General features: G+C 48.8%; 1 protein-coding gene across 2 annotated transcripts in view; it reads right to left on the bottom strand.

The window, feature by feature from the left end:
• Positions 1-1,580: 1,580 nt before the first annotated feature.
• Mlxip (MLX interacting protein) overlaps positions 1,581-15,953 on the bottom strand; it is a 55,839-nt gene continuing 41,466 nt past the window's right edge. Inside the window, exons 8-17 of one of the 2 annotated variants that reach the window (XM_027413995.2) lie at positions 15,501-15,592; positions 13,718-14,357; positions 12,813-12,934; positions 12,527-12,683; positions 10,182-10,306; positions 9,584-9,682; positions 9,355-9,482; positions 9,012-9,135; positions 6,910-7,039; positions 1,581-6,355 (exon numbers count right to left, since the gene is read on the bottom strand). In XM_027413995.2, the coding sequence (XP_027269796.1) occupies positions 6,234-6,355; positions 6,910-7,039; positions 9,012-9,135; positions 9,355-9,482; positions 9,584-9,682; positions 10,182-10,306; positions 12,527-12,683; positions 12,813-12,934; positions 13,718-14,357; positions 15,501-15,592 (1,739 nt within the window). In that variant the 3' untranslated portion in view covers positions 1,581-6,233. Of the gene's footprint in view, positions 6,356-6,909; positions 7,040-9,011; positions 9,236-9,354; positions 9,483-9,583; positions 9,683-10,181; positions 10,307-12,526; positions 12,684-12,812; positions 12,935-13,717; positions 14,358-15,500; positions 15,593-15,953 lie in introns of those variants that run through there. The other variant, XM_027413996.2, reaches the window with a different exon arrangement.

Raw genomic sequence — 15,953 nt, 5'->3', positions numbered from 1 at the left:
GTGATGACAGGAGGTTGGAAAAAAGCAGGTGGGCTTGGAATTAAGAAGGTAACCTGATGAGTCTGGTGTTAGAAGACAAAGGGGAAGAGAGGACAAGGATAGCAAGGGCGATGTTCTAGATTTGGGCTTGGCTCCTGGTGGATAAGGAGGCCATTTATAGGATGATGACGACCTTTTAGCCTTCTCAGAACCATGGAGCCTTGGCCTCCCTGTGTTGACAGGAATAAGCATCCCATGAACTGTGTAGAGATATATACATTGTAAAGTCTGACCACAGCAGGGGCTCAATACATCTAGCCTGGGCTCTCTGGGACATTGACCACATTCCTCTGCTCCAATCTTGAGTACTTAAACTGCTGTTATTGGCTCTCCAGACTCCAAACTCTGCCTTCTCCAAATTCTGCCTCTTGTAGAATTTTTAAAAACCCCATAGGCAAATAGAGATGGATTTGGAACTTTGGAAAAAAGAGAGCAGATACTTCTCATTTAGCCCAGCGGAAACTAAAGTCCTTCCAGCTAACAGGCCTGCAAACCATTCACCTTTCTCTGGAGGGACTCCAGTTCTCAGGGCCCAGCGTCTTACTTCATGTCATGAATTTTTTTCTTGGAGGTGTGGTGTTTTGACAAGAAAAGTGTGCTTATTAGCTCACAGAGTTTCAGGTAAAGAGATTTAGATCTAGGCCATTACCTCATGAAAAAAGCCAGTAGTTCCCATAGAGGCTGGCTCTTGTTGGCTACTCCATCCAGGTATAAGGAGTCAGGGTGAGGTGAGCAACTTGGGAAGCTGATGTGGAGAAAGGAAAGCTCCCAATTTAAACAGGGATGAGCAGAACCTTCTCAGCACTGAACGAAGGGTGCTGGGTAAACAGTTAGCAAGGGAACTCACTGTATCCTTGGTTGTTACAATGGCTTGGGACTCTTTTAAAGGTATTGGGCCCGTGTAGGCCATGCTAATAGTAATGTACATTATGGGCACAGAGCTCCATGAGTTACCAGACATTGGGTATAAGAGCTCATAGGTAGCCAGGTGGTGGTAGCTGTGAGTTCCAGACCAGCCTGGTCTACAGAGCGAGTTCCAGGACAGACTCCAAAGCTACAGAGAAACCCTGTCTAGAAACAAACAAACAAACAAACAAACAAACAAAAAAAGGACTTAGCGGGGCTGGAGAGATGGCTTAGAGGTTAAGATCACCGACTGCTCTTCCAGAGGCCCCGAGTTCAATTCCCAGCAACCACATGGTGGCTCACAACCATCCCTTATAAGATCTGGTGTGGAGATATACATGGAAGCAGAATGTTGTATACATAATAAATAAATAAATCTTAAAAAAAAAAAAGGACTTAGCACTCACTATGTCAAGTGTTTGTCATCAGTTCTCTGCATGCAGGCTTCTAGGACCGTCATCATCTTGGACACATCTCCAGAATCCTCCTGCCCACCCACTCCATATATCTACTACATTCCTGGCTGAACTTTCAACTCCTCAGGTTGCATAGAGCCAGCCAGCCAGCCAGGTTCTGACCACCTTATTTCACCCCTCCCACTGCTCAATGGGCAGCATTGATGGTCACACAGAACAAGCTTTCCAAAAAAATAAGTTTTTTTATTGTCTTAGATGCAAATATAGTTTCAAAAATGCATTGTAGTGTTGGGTACAGCTGGTGGGAACATGCCTGTCAACAGCAGGGCACCAAGAGGACCGGGCTCAGGTGGGCAGTCCCAGGGATCTCTGGTTTATGTGACAGCCACCCTAACTCAGGTGTAGCTGCCCTCAAAGGAGCCCTAGACCAAGGCACACAACAGACAGCCTGTGCACAGATGCTGAAACTTGGAGAGCTTGAAGAAGGAGAACATGTTGTTTCAGCTGGGACACTACAGAGCAGGCAGAGAAAGCCTGCTTCCCTTTATAGGGTGAAGAGTCAGGTGACAAAGGGCCTGGGGGTAGGATACTGAACTCCCCGAAGAGAGACACAGCCTAGTTGAGGCCATGAGACCTTTTAACCTGCAGAATGTATACTAGGAAATGTATAAAATGTCAGTGTCTCTCTCCCTTGCACAATCTTAGCTCTTGAGAATGCCAGATCAGAAATCCCAAAGGAATTCCAAATTCACTATGTCCAGGGTTACAAGTGTGGAACCAAAGTTTGGCAGGGAGATATAGGTGAATTCTGCTAAATAACCGGAAAGGAATCCATGAAGTAAACATGCGAGCTCACGAGAGCGCGCGCGCACACACACACACACACACACACACAGGCTCGAGCAAGTGCGCGTGCACACACACGTTAACATTCACTGTGGAAAGTTCCCTTTTCTTTCCAGAAGGCTGAGTCTCACAAGCTCTGACAAGCAGACAGTCTGATCTAGTGAGCAGGGAGGCCCATTCCTCAGAAAGCTGGTAGCTGACCTGTTCTTGCCCACATTTGAAGAGACACAGGGTGGGGGTTGTTTTCTAAGGATTCTCTCACATTCCTGGTGTCTCCCACTAGCTGTCCATGGGCCTTAAGATCACAAAATCTGGCCAGGCAGTAGTGGCGGCACATGCCTTTAATCCCAGCACTCAGGAGGCAGAGGCAGGAGGATCTCTGTGAGTTCAAGGCCAGCCTGGTCTATAGAGCAAGTTTCAGCACAGGCTATAAACTACACAGAGAAACTGTCTTGAAAAACCAAACCAAAACCAAAACCAAAACAAATGAACAAACACAAATCTCAAAACCTGCAAAGCAGTTCCTGGCCAAGGTCTGTACTTGAGGAACATGGTTCACACATGCTCTGAGCTTCATGCTCTTCCACTGGAATCTAACTGCCCCTTTGCTGTTAGACATACAGACCCAGAACAGGTCCTCTAAAACACTACAAGGCACCAAGGGACTGAGTTTCAAGTTGCACTTCTTGACAACACTGGCATTCTAGATAACTGTTCTTGTATCACTGTCCACACATCTTGCCAAGAAGACCACAAGATAACCCTGAAAAACTAAGTTCCACACACACTGGTGGGCTTCAACTGTGCTCTGGTATCTAGTTGTCTAGGAAGAGGTCATTTCTACCCTCAGGAGAGAAGAGAGGCTCCCCCCACCCAGGCTCTCTTTGGAGGCCTCAGGTAGTGGGACTGAGAGCCCTTGAGGAGTAAGGTTATGATGAACCTGACAGTGGCAGGTTTTCTGACAGTGTGGAAGGAAGACAAGAGCCAGCAAATGAATGGAGCTGAGGCCAGGTGATCCAGTAGGCAGCTATAGTGCCACGGGCCACTGGTCTATAGCAGGAATGGGTGCCATGTCCTCTAAGAATCTATAGGGATGTCACTCTTTGTCAGAGCATAGATCTGAGGTCAGGTAACAGGTCCTAAGCACACAGACAAGATCCAGGGTTCATGGTTGGGTCACATGAGAATTCATGCTGGATGACCACTTTCAGCTTCTCTTATAAGACACAGATGTCAACACCAGGTCCCGATGCTGCAGTGTTTCCTCTGTGCTGTGTAAAACCACAGGAGCATGGCCAGCCTCTCCTGAGGGTGACGGCTGGTACGTAACCTGTTACCTTTGAGGAAGCCCTTATCCAGAGCTACCCTGCCTCTGCAGGACTCATAGTCAAAGAACAGACAGAGCATGTGCAGGTGGCTTGTGAAGATTTCACAGAAACACTTGCAGAGATTTTCCAGGTGGCTTTGTAGTTTATCCTTTTAGGTCAATATTCTTATTCTCCAACATGCCCACATTTGAAGGTTCTTCTATGTGAGTGGGGACAGGAATGGGAGTGAAAGTAACTGTAAACAAACCCTGGTCAAACAGTGTGGTCAGCGCCCAGTGGAGATCCCCTTGGCTATTCCCAAATGTTGATCTTGGTGTCCAGGACAGAAGTCAAGGCCAGGACCCTCTGATTGGCCAGGTTCATCAGGCAAGATTTCAAAACAAGAAAATCTCCAAGGTAGAATCATTCCTGGAGATTTTAAAGCATTGTGACCTCACAGCCACGGCAAAAGTGAGCACCAAGAAAAGGGAAATGGAGTCACTCAAAACAAAAACATGCACCTAATAAAGTCTGCCAGGACACACGGACACACAGACACACATGCACACACACATTCTCTCTCTCTCTCTCTCTCTCTCTCTCTCTCTCTCTCTCTCTCTCTCTCTCTCTCTCTCTCCTCTCCTCTCTCTCCTCTCCCTCCTCTCCCCTCCCACCCCCCAGTTTTACACAATCTAACAGCCTTAAACATCTAATGAAACAGGATGAGATTAACTCAGCAAAATGGAGAGGTAGGCAAGAGAAGCAAAGGACCAATCTTATACCCACAGAGTTTTAAAAACACGATTACTCCCCAGCAAGGGTGGAGAGAACCAGGAGTCTTCATGGCCATTGTGTGGCCTGTGTCACCTGGCTGGGAGGAGGAAGGGCTGGGCTTTTAGAGGCCCTCACAGAAGCAGTTTAGTTCTTCCTTCTGCCACAGTGGCCTTTACCCTCTGAAGAACAATTTCACCTTGTTTTGGGGAAAGGAAGGGGTGCCCAGCAGAAATTCCAAGGTCCAGCCCTATGTGCCTTGTGTTCATCCCTCAACCTGTAAACATGCTTTGGGGGCGGCTGAGGAGGACCACCATACTATTCCCAAACAGGATAGAAATTAGACCCGGAGCAAGCATGTGGTCAGGGGCTCACAGCATCAAAGGTGTAGGTAGCAGCCAGCAGCCCTTACCCTTTCTTTGTTCTTCACCTACTTAGTCCAGGGCAGGCCTCAGGCATCAGCAGGAGCTTCTGATAGATCACAATTTCAGAGGACATCCTGGGTCCTCTTCCCCTCTTCATGTGGTCCCCCCAGGACAGGCAGCATGGTGAGGAGGGACCAGGACAGAGTCCAAAAAAAAGCCTGCTGCCTGCTCTAGGTTTCACAGCAGGACAAAAAAGGACATTCTTCCTGGGAGGTGCCCTTGACTGGGCTCCCTGAGTGCCGGAGAGAGTATCTCACTGCCTGTAGCATCTCAGAGGCAGCAAAGGATGAGGCTCAAGTGCCACCTTCCCCCAACCTTCCCCTGTCTCTACCAACTGTAACATACATACGGGGGCAATTCAACCTTCAGACACATGTCACCCTCCAAACTTTACTGGTCCAAATCTGAACACAATTCTTTACCATCTAGCTTGCAGACAGCTTCAAGGGCTGACTCCTTGGCATCCTGCCTGTGAGCTTTCTGTTTCTTCCTCCTAATACAAGATGGGTCAGACTTCTTCAGTAGGATGACATCTTTGGTCTGAGAAGTGTCCTGATGTGGAGCTCCCAGCTAAACTTCAGATAAAATGACCAGGATGACAGCAGCATTATGGAGTGTGACCTTCTGAATGCTAGAACCAAGGATGAAACTGTCCCTGGAGTGTACCTGCCTTTTCCGAGACTGCAGAGTACAAGTGGGTGGAGAACAGGCATGGAAGGGCCTCAGCTGGGAAGAAAGGCCTTAGAGGCTCTAGGCCAAGTCCCTGGCAATGTTGACAATGTCATGGTGACTGCAATGCAAGGCAGAACTGAGACATAATAGATGGGACCCTGCTTGGAGGGTTTGCGAGCCACAACAGCAGCGTTGCGGTGCCTGTGATGTCGTCCTGTCCAGCTGGCCTCCACACCCATTGTTTCCCATTTGTGCTAAGGGGTTTGTGGAGAAGATTTCCCCCTTCAATAGAATACACCAGGGAGGAGGCACATTCCTTTCTGCAGAGGTCAGAACGGTAGCCCAGAGGGCCAGGTGCTGCCAGGGTTGCAGGAGATAGAGAGACTTCACTGCTGCTATAGTGGCCAGAGGCGTGCAGGGGTTGCCAGAGGAGCACAAGTAGAAAACAATGTGACCGGGGCCAAGTCTCTAAGACTCAAGAAAGGAATTCTGAGAACCCTGGATGATTCCACCTGCAGGAACAGGCTTTGTCTCCTTGTCTTGCACTTGCTGACACTGTACTCCAATAGGCCACAGGAGGGCAAGAATAGAACAGCTGATGTTTCCCTTTGTCTGGGCCACCCCAAATGCAGGGGAGACTGGTGACTGAGGTCACTGAGTGAGAAGTCACAGCAAGAATTCCCAAGATGGGACACAGCTGTGGCAGGACCCAAACCTGCTTCAGACCTGAGCACAGCATCACCCTGACCGGTGCAGTGGGCCACTGGAGTCAAGGGCAGCCTTGAGGCAGTGCGTCAGGAAGGGTACAGAGGGATCTTCAGGCATCTCATGCAGCCACATGCCAACTAAGCTTAGGACTCCCCCAGTCTCTTGCCAATCCTGGAAACAGCCTCTGATGCCTGCTCTGGCAGCTGGGATGGGTCTGTGAGGATGGAGGTGGTGGTGCTCAGCTGCCGGAGGGTGCTCAGTACCACTGAGAGAGAGGGGGGGCAGTCATTAGCCTGGGACACAACAGGATGCAAACTTCACGCATGTAACCCCATACAGTGATTCCCTAGCATCAAGGATAATGGCCAGAGCTCAACTGCAGGGAAAAGTGATGCGGGAACCATTCTGGAACCCAGTCTCACATCTGCCTATGCAGATCCCAGCAGGGGCTTTAAATAGCCCAAGGAATTCTAAGCTATTCCTGCTGCCAGTGTTGCTCTTGCTTTAATACTGAACATCTATAACTTTACCATATGGTTGTAGCTTTAGAACTAAATAAGAAAACACCAAATTCACCTAAAACAGAGTCTGACAAATAGCAAATAATAAATGTAAGTTGGAATTGATTAGACTGCAGGTCTGCTGATAGGAGCTCAGGGGCCCACATTGGCTCCTACAGCTCTCTGGTCCTCCTGCCTCTGGCCTGGCTGGCCTGGCTTTGTGCAGTAGAGTGTAAACTTTTCTAAGCACTACCCAGGTGAGGGTTTGTCTCCCTTCAGGACCAGTATGAAGTCCCAAACTCTGGTATTCCACACTCACTTGGCCTGAGGACAGGCAAAGAGCAGTGCTGGTCCAGCCAGGAAAGCGCCGTCCGGTGAAACTCCTCCAAGCTGCTGGTGGACACCATCCCCTTGAAAGACTCAAATAGCGGCTTGATGATCATGCTAAACTACAGAACTTGTGTTAAGGAAACGGTGAGCACTGGGGAGGGCTAAGGAGCACACAGATAAGGGAAGAAGGCTCAAGCAAGCCAGGCTTGCCTGCTGACTTCCCTCAGAAATGGCAAAGAACTGCCTACAGAAAACTGATCAGGGAAAGGAAGGGACAGGTCAGGTACTGCTAAGCAAGGTGTGCCCACCATGAGAGTCACAGGTTTGCTCTTACTATGAGTGACCTTTGAGTAGACAGAAGACAGAAAAAAAAGTTTCTTCAGGGGTACAGGGGTAAACACAATGAAGTGAACATGACACCATAGGTCAGTTAATTACAGAAGACAGCTGTGTAGAAAGAGAGGAGCCATGTAGGCTGCCAGGAACATGAGAGGCACAGCACTCAAAAGCAAAGTGTCCGTATTCATGTTATACACAGCCTGCAAGCTCACCACTTCTTGCAGAGCTCCCAAAGGGTCACAGGATGGGCCCAGTGGAGACAGAAATGTTTCTGATGCCTTCAGTTCCCACCTTGGCCTGAAAATGAGGAATGTGTCATTTTATTGAAGCAGTTCTGACACACTCCATGTGTCATCAGGCTCCACTAATGTAAAAAAGTAGGACAGAAAAGCAAGTCAGGGAATGAGGCATACTGCCAGCCATTTCGAGTCAGGGTGTAGGTCACTGATAGCTCTTACCTAGATCGTGTATGTGAGGCCCTGAGTCTCATCCTCAATACGAATAAAAGCAGAAGTACCCAGATAGACTTGGTGGTACACCTAACAGGGAGAGGATATTGTACTACAAAGCAAGTTCCAGACCAGCTAAACAAAATATAAACAAACTTGGCTTCTGAAGTACAGGACTTTCTCTCTCTCTCCTCTCCCTCTCTCTCACACATACACACACCTGCCTTACCATGCTTTCTCTCTGTCCATACAACTGTCTTTTTCCACTGGCTGTCCTATGCCGTAGGTGACCTATCACAAACTGATCATGTTCCTAGCAGGGGTTGTTGTGGAGCAGACAGACAGCAATCTTCCTATAACAGCAATACTGACTGACATCTCAAAGGCTGAGATCAGAGCAGCTTTGACCAAAGACAGGTCCTGGCACATTGGTGGACATGCTTTACCATGACACTCAAGACCAGGGGACATAAAGGCAGAGAAAAATCTGAGGGAACAGGTTTCAAACCCTGCCTATAGCTACTTGGGAGGCTGAGGTAGGAGGATCATTTGGGTTCAAGTGTTCAAGACCACCTTGGGCAACAAACACTCTTCTTGCAAGAAACAAAACAAAGAACTATCTGGCTTGGCAGTTAAGAGTATGTGAACTGCTCTTGCAGAGGACTCACTCAACTCCCAGTTCCCTCCATGTCAAGAGGCTCACAAGAGCCTAGGACTTTAGCTCCAAGGGATCCAACATCCTCTTCAGACTGCACGCAACACACACACACACACGCACACACGCACACACACACACACACACACACACACACACACACACACACACACATGAAAAATTTAAACACCCCCCCCAAAAAAAAATCTGAAGAAGGAGGAGGAGGAGAAACAAAACAAACCATACCACCACCATCACATGGGGCTTGGCCACTTAGTAATTCATTCAGTAAGCCATGGTTTCCACCTGAGCCTCTCATGTGGGGGCTCACCCTCTGTCACTGAGAGGACTGAGCTGGCTGTCAGGGTCCTCTCTTTCTTACCTTGTTGTCTCTTCAGCAGCAAAAGACTGGAGAGTAAAGCAGACCACCACCCCACCTGCCCTTTCCTGTGAGGCCTCTTGGATGCAGTCTCCCCAGCCCCTAGGGCCAGCCCAGAGCCTTCTCTTTCTGAGACAGAAAATAGCATTGCTAGTCCTGAACTTTGACAACTGTGAGAACCTTTCTTCTTCATGAGGTGCCTGAGAGCACTGGCTACTGTTTCAGTGTGCTGCCTGGGGAAGGGAAGAGCAAGGAAAACCCAAGGATACAATCCAGAATTTCCAATTCTGCAGGACCCTGCTTTTCACATATTCATCAAACATGTCTTTCATGTGGTCAAACTGGCGGCAGTTGACAGGGACTCCTGTGGCAGGTAGCAGCTGTTGGTAGGAGCTGAAACAACCGTAGTTAGAGGGATGCTTTGGGTCAGGTGATGATAGAGAGGACCCTGGGGGACCAGACAGGCCGGACACAGCCAGACCCAGGCAGAGGCCTGTGGGAGGAGGACAGGAAGCTAAACTGCTGCAATACAGGTAGCAAAGGCCACAAAGGGTCCCCTCTGCTTTTGAGACACAGAAATGCATGGGGTGGAGCGCTCAAATGGAACCTCACATGATGGTAGTATTGAGCTCCTCAATTTCGTCCCGGAGCCTCCGGGCCTCCTCTTGCATCTGCATCCGTTCCTGTTGCAGCTTGGTGATATATTCCATGGTCTTCTGCAGTGTGATGGCATGGCTGGTCTGTGGAGGGCAGGTGGCTCAGAGGTGGCAGCACTTAAGTGGCCGGTGGCACACAGGAAAGATGCACTATTGTGCTACCTTGACACTCCCAAGCTACTTACCTGCTTGGAATTATTGGAGATCAAACTGTTGAGGGTGTTAAAGCCCATCCTGATATTGAAACGCCTCTTCTGTTCAGCTGAGATGTGCTTCTGCCGGTTCTATTGAGGAATCAACAGGTCACTGAGACACAGGCAAGGCCTTAGGCAACCAACTTGTTCCTCCTTACTGCCCAACACAATGCTTAGTAGTCAGAGAAAGACTAGTGTCTTAGGGCACATGACAAGCCAGGGCTAGGAAACTATGCAGAGGGAGAGGCTCTAAAAAGCTCTAAGAGTAGTGAGCCAGCAGGAGTGGGCAGGACTCATGGGGTAGGAAGCAGTTGTGCCCTGGGCCCTGGCAGCCAGATTTACTGCTTCTCTACAACCTGTGCTTACAGTCCAGTTTCCTCCCTGCAACTGGTGTGGCCAAGGTTGCATGCACCCCTACCATGTCATGGGGAATGGGAGTCCTCTTATCTTCATGGGCTTGTGGTGGGATGGGAAATGGTTGGGGTCAGTTTAATCTTAGTGTTTCTGGATCTGCTGCTCTCCTTTCCTGATGTTTTCTTTCCTCCGCACCCATCCAAGGGAATCAAGACCCAAGAGACATAAGCCATACCTTTAATGCAGCCACGTTTTTGGGGTCTGTAGATTTCCCTGAGCAGTTGTTCTGGGGAGACTGAGGACTAGGACTTTGTTCTGATGGGCATGGAGAGGCTTGCCCTGAGTTGGGGCAGTCACGGCCTGAGGGAAAACATTCTCTTAACAGGCAAACAATCGAGAAGGGGACTGGAAAAATAACAAGTGGGGCATCCTTGTCCTGGCCCCACAGCAGTCCTCACCAACCAGAGGGACTCCCCACAAGTTCTCAGGCTTGGAAGTCCATCTTTAACCTTTTTTGGCTACCCCAGAGAAAATACTGGAGAAACCCTTACCCATATATCTACAGAATGTTCCCTCTTAGCACTGACCAATGAAAATAATTGGTACACAGGTATTTCATGCCAAAATATGACTTTGAGAAATTCTTCTAATTGTTCCTAAATGTCAACCAATCAGAAACCAGCCTATACCTACTGATGTGCTTACTAATCCTGTAACTTTTGTCTTTAAAACCTAGCAGTAGACAGGGAACTTCATTCCCTCTGGAGGCTGCTGTGTCAGCTAGCCAGACGTGGTCCCTGTCATGGTTGGATGAACAATAAAACCTTGCTTTTACAGTTCAGTGGGTCTGTCTCCCTGGTGGTTTCTGGGGATCGTCTCAATTTGGGCACAATCCCAAAGAGGATTTCTTGTTTCCAAGGCAAGTTAGATGTGGAATATGGCCTGAATGCTACCCCATCCCAGGTGTTAGCAATTGCTCAGAGGAAGGGTTGAACTGCAAATCCCTAAAATGTCACCTCAAGGCAGCCAGGGGTCCTTACAGATTTGTAAGGCAATAGCTCCTAACCCATGTGCTCGGCACACTGGCATCTACTTTATCTTTGTTCTTTAAACTCTACATGTACACTTTCTTACTGTTTCTCTCACTCACTCTGAAAATGTTAAATAAAAAGTACTACCAGCTTTTGGCCCACACAGAATAGACCAGAGTATTGTTGTGTCCCACTCACTGGTGTTCCTTGGGAGCCATTTCCTAGGTCCCTTAGAACTTCCCTGGCCTGTTTCACTTTATTCTAACAAACGCTTCCAGTTAAATGTCTTTCTCCTAGATTCCCAGGCTTCAGGTCACAGCTCTAAATGCCATGCTCTGTGGTCCCACAGAGCAAGGCCAGCTTCCCTTCCCTGGATAATCTGAGAAACTTGACTTCTGTCTCTTGAGTCTGTATCTTTCCAGACTGAAGAATCCCATTCTTCAATACCTGCCCTTAGTATTGAAGTCCACCACTCTCCGCTGGAAACCCATCCTTATCATGTCTTCCCAATAAGACACTCAGAAGCAGTCATGGTTTTAGCATGGAGAGGAGGCATTAAGGTGCAGCACAGTGAAAGACTGCTTGCCCAAGATGTGCATAGTGTTTCTAGTTCCTTTCCCATATGGCATAGGAAGGAACCCAAGTTCTACCTGCAGCCCAATACTGATGTCACAGGACCTCTAGCCCCTGCCTGACCTTCTGACTCTACAAGTCACCAGGCAAAACCAGTACTGTCACCAGGCGTTGGTGGCGCACGCCTTTAATCCCAGCACTTGGGAGGCAAAGGCAGGTGGATCTCTGTGAGTTCAAGGACAGCCTGGTCTACAGATCGACTTCCAGGACAGACAGGGCTACACAGAGAAACCTTGTCTCAAAAAACCAAACCAAATCAAACCAACCAACCAAACAAACAGAAAATAAAACAAAACAAAACACCCCAGTACTGTCCTGACTGTCCTCAGACATAAGATATGAAAATGGCCACAGATTTCAGTGGTTTAGAAACTAGGAGAGATGGTGTTGTGACAATCCTGCTGTTGGCTTCATAGCTACAGCAAACCAGGCTTAAGTTTTCCAGACTACTGACAAGAATCTTCAGTCCCTCCGGGCCTTGGTGGCGCACACCTTTAATCCCAGCACTCGGGAGGCAGAGACAGGCAGATCTCTGAGTTCGAGGCCAGCATGGTCTACAGAGCGAGTGCCAGGATAGGCTCCAAAGCTACACAGAGAAACCCTGTCTCGAAAAACAAAAAACAAACAAAAACAAAAACGAATCTTCAGTCCCTTTCTGGATGGAACTGGCAGCTCTGAGCCTGGCTTTCTGTGTGCTAGCTGCTCCTGCTGTGACATACCTGTTACCCCTTGTATCCATTCTGCTGGTGTGGCTACAGCTACCCTGATGCCCAGTAAGCATTTCCCCAGCCTGTGCAGACTGAAAGTTCTGTAGGCCCAGCTTAATTATGGGAACCTGTGAATGGCCTCCCCATCTGGAGCAAGCACCTCACTTCCTCAGTGAAGCTCCAACCGTCTCACTCAGGAGAATACTCACTAGCAACCGTGGCAGGGACTTGGGGACTAGCCCCATGCAGTGTGACCTGCTCGCCCTTCACCAGGGAGTCTTGCACTGTACTTGGAGAGAAGAGCCGAGAGACAGGGGTAGGCTGGTTGCTCGTGCTGTGGCTGAGGAACTCTGTGACTCCAGAAGCCTACAGAGAGACAGGAGGAAGGTCATGTATCACTGATGCAGAGCAGTTACACTGGCTGCGGACATACAAACATAGGCCACTGTAGGGAGGTAAGGACACTAACGAGGCCTGCCTAGTAGTTCTCCTTACCCTTGTGATGGCAGCAGAAGCAATGACCACATTGGATGGGGACACAGTAGACGCCAGAATCCCTTCTCTCTTCAGAGGGGCTGATGTCATGATCACCTTTTGTGGCTGGCCTGAGAAGGCAGCTGTAGGAATGAAGAAAGGTGACAGTGAGGGCCTGACCCTTCAGAGGCCTAGCTGCTACTAACAAAACTGCTGAGCTGCAGATGACGGAAAGAGCTAGGGTATCACAGACACTGCTAGTGAAGCATGTGGCTCCTTACCAAGGGCTGCGGCAGGGAGACAAAGCCCCAGGGCATCTCAACTAGTTTTAGTTTTGTATTTTCACTGGAAAGAGATGCTTGTGACCATGTATTCGCAAACCACGTTTTTTAGGTCTAATTCTCATTTTATTTAATTTTTAAATTATATTTTATTCATTTTGTGTGGTATGTATATGTGTGCAGGTATGCATGCGTCATGGTACATGTGTGGAGGTCAGAGGACACTTGTGGAATTGATTCTCACCTTCCACCATGTAGACCCTGGGGATCAGACTCAGGCTGTTAGGCTTAGCAATAAGTATCTTTACTCAACTGAGCATCTCACTAGCCCAATTTTAGTTTCTTTAAACAAGGTCTCATTATATAGTCTTGGCTGACCTGGGACTTACAATGTAACTCAGACTGGTCTCAAACCCAAAATCTTCCTGCCTCCGCCTCTCAGGTGTTGGGTTTACAGGTATGGGTCACCACACCCAGATCAAGACTAGACTAATGTTTAAACATACAGACTAGAAAGGCAGATTGCACATATGAATTATCCACACCATTTAGATGGGGGAGAAGGTGTTACAACTTTAAAGCCTCTGAGAAAGGGAAACATTACTCCCTAGGCAATCTTGGCGTTACAACCCTAACCCAACTCACCTGGAGCAATGCAGGCATTCTTCAACACCAAGGACACAGGTTCAGGTTTGGGAGCAGGCACTATTTTGGGGGGTTGCTTGGGTCTCACTCCAGTCAAGGACACAGGTTTGGGGTGTATAAAAGCTAAATGAGGCTGGGGAGGTCCCACAGCTGGTGGCTGGGGCACGGGTGATAGTGCCAGACCACAGGGGGATGATGAGGGGGCTGAGTGGTGTGCTGTGATGACAAGGCCCTGGCTCTGGCTGAAGGTGGTAGCAGAAGCATCATGAGTAAGAGTGGCAGAGGCTGTGTGGGTAATGACAGGGGTTGATTTGCTGACTCCAGCAAACTTCTGTGGCGGCAGGAAAGCTGGTGGAGTTGAGGCAGGAGGAGAGACTAAGGGCAGTGCAGTGGGGACAGGTGCTGGGGCAGGGCCAGGGGAAAGTAAGGTCATAGTAAAGACAGGGAGGAAGGGCTGGGGGACACTCAGGGGTGGCTCAGAGGGACCAAAGTCTGCAGGCTGAATAAATGGGTCCACAGTCTGGGGAGTGCGTTCACAACCCTGCCCATCTGTGGGATCCAGGGAGGGGGCTGCAGAAGGTTCAATGAGGCTACTGGGCAGGCTCACAGTGGGAAGAGCTGTATTTGGCAATATGTTCCCCTGAGGAAGGAAGAGACATGAAGAAACAAAGCACGACTGGATAATTAGTTCTCACTATTTAGCATTATATAACACAAAGACTAACTGTGGACATGGGGACTGAGGGACCAAGGGATAGAAGTGCTATCTCCCAGGCCCAACACACTTCTCTGCTGGGGGAATGGATCTGTGTTCCCTGAGTGTCAGCAGGGGTCTTGTTTCCATTAAGAACTAATGATAACACAGAGCTCAGACAAAGCTGGACAGAAGCCTAGGGGTATCTAGTTTCTAGAGTCCAGTTCAGGTCTCCCCACAGTCCCTGCCATCTTCTGTTACAGAGCAGAAGCAGCCTAGACCACAGCTGCTCAGGGGTTCCCCCAGGACAGCTTCAAGTATCGACTTCCAGTCAAGCTAGCTCTTCCTGAGTGGAAAAGCTGTGAGGAGTCACCTGCGCAGATCTGTCTCTACAGAGGAAATGATTATCTGAGCTGGGTGGGGAAGGTGCCAGGTTACTGGGTGACTAACTGAATATAGTACCAACTTGAGAGCTCCCCCAGGGCAGAGAACTATGCCTCAGTCAGCTCTGCAGCCCTAATACCCATAATTGCCTTTTATTAATTGCTACATAAAAAATAAAAATAATACACAACATTTTCATTATCTATGCTTTTGTTCTGTAACTAATCTTGTCTTAGAAAGGAGCTGGCTGGGGGCTGGAGAGATGGCCTAGCAGTTAAGAGTACTAGCTGCTCTTCCAGAGGATCTGGGTTCGATTCCCAGCACCTACATGGCAGCTCACACCTGTCTATAATTCCAGTCCAGGGCTTCTGACATCACCACGCAGGCAAAAAACTAATGAACATCAGAACAGAACAAAACAACCCTCCATCCCCAAAAAAGAAAGAAAAGGGCTGGCTAGGCAAAGATCACTCGGGCCCTTAGGTAGGAAAGCAACTTCGCTGGCAGGGTCTCCCACCTGTGGGGAGTTAAGGGTGCTTTCAAAGAGGGCTCCATCATTTCTTTGCATATCCACATGAATTCAGCACTGGACCAGCAATGGCCCCAGCACGTTGTCAATTCATGGCCACAGCATTAGCCTAGCTCTGGCTGTAAAGTTTGATGGCAGCCCTGTACCTGCCATGCTTCTCCCCCAGCTTCCTCTACCTGAGAAGGCGGGCTGCTGGGATCTGGGGCAGGTACTGACGTAGGTGTAGGCAGCATGGAGCCAAAAATGGATCGGCTGGAAGAGAAGAGATCTGAAAAAAGAACATGGGAATCTTTTGAAGTCCATGCTCTAACCATTTTCTAGAATTATGACACACAAACAGGGGGCTGAACCCTTCCCCCCACCCCACCCCCAAAGATAAATTTTTCTACAGAAAGAGGATTTGATGAGAACATTTGGAATACCAAGTGTTTCGGGTCTGGACAATGGCAGAGCTCAAGGAGGTGACCTAACCTCAGGTTAGAAACTTTACTGGGAAGTGGCTGTGTCACAGTGCCCTCTGCTGCCTAGAGAAGGAACTGCTCACAGTCAAGGCCAAGTGGATGCTTCCAGCAGGAAGCGACACTCACTCTGAGAATGCCAACTCCCTTCCAATGTGCCAGGAAACTTTT

Source organism: Cricetulus griseus, chromosome 4, assembly GCF_003668045.3.
Source record: "Cricetulus griseus strain 17A/GY chromosome 4, alternate assembly CriGri-PICRH-1.0, whole genome shotgun sequence".
NCBI lineage: Eukaryota > Metazoa > Chordata > Mammalia > Rodentia > Cricetidae > Cricetulus > Cricetulus griseus.
Note: the sequence above shows the minus strand (reverse complement) of the source record. Positions and strands in the feature narration are given on the sequence as shown.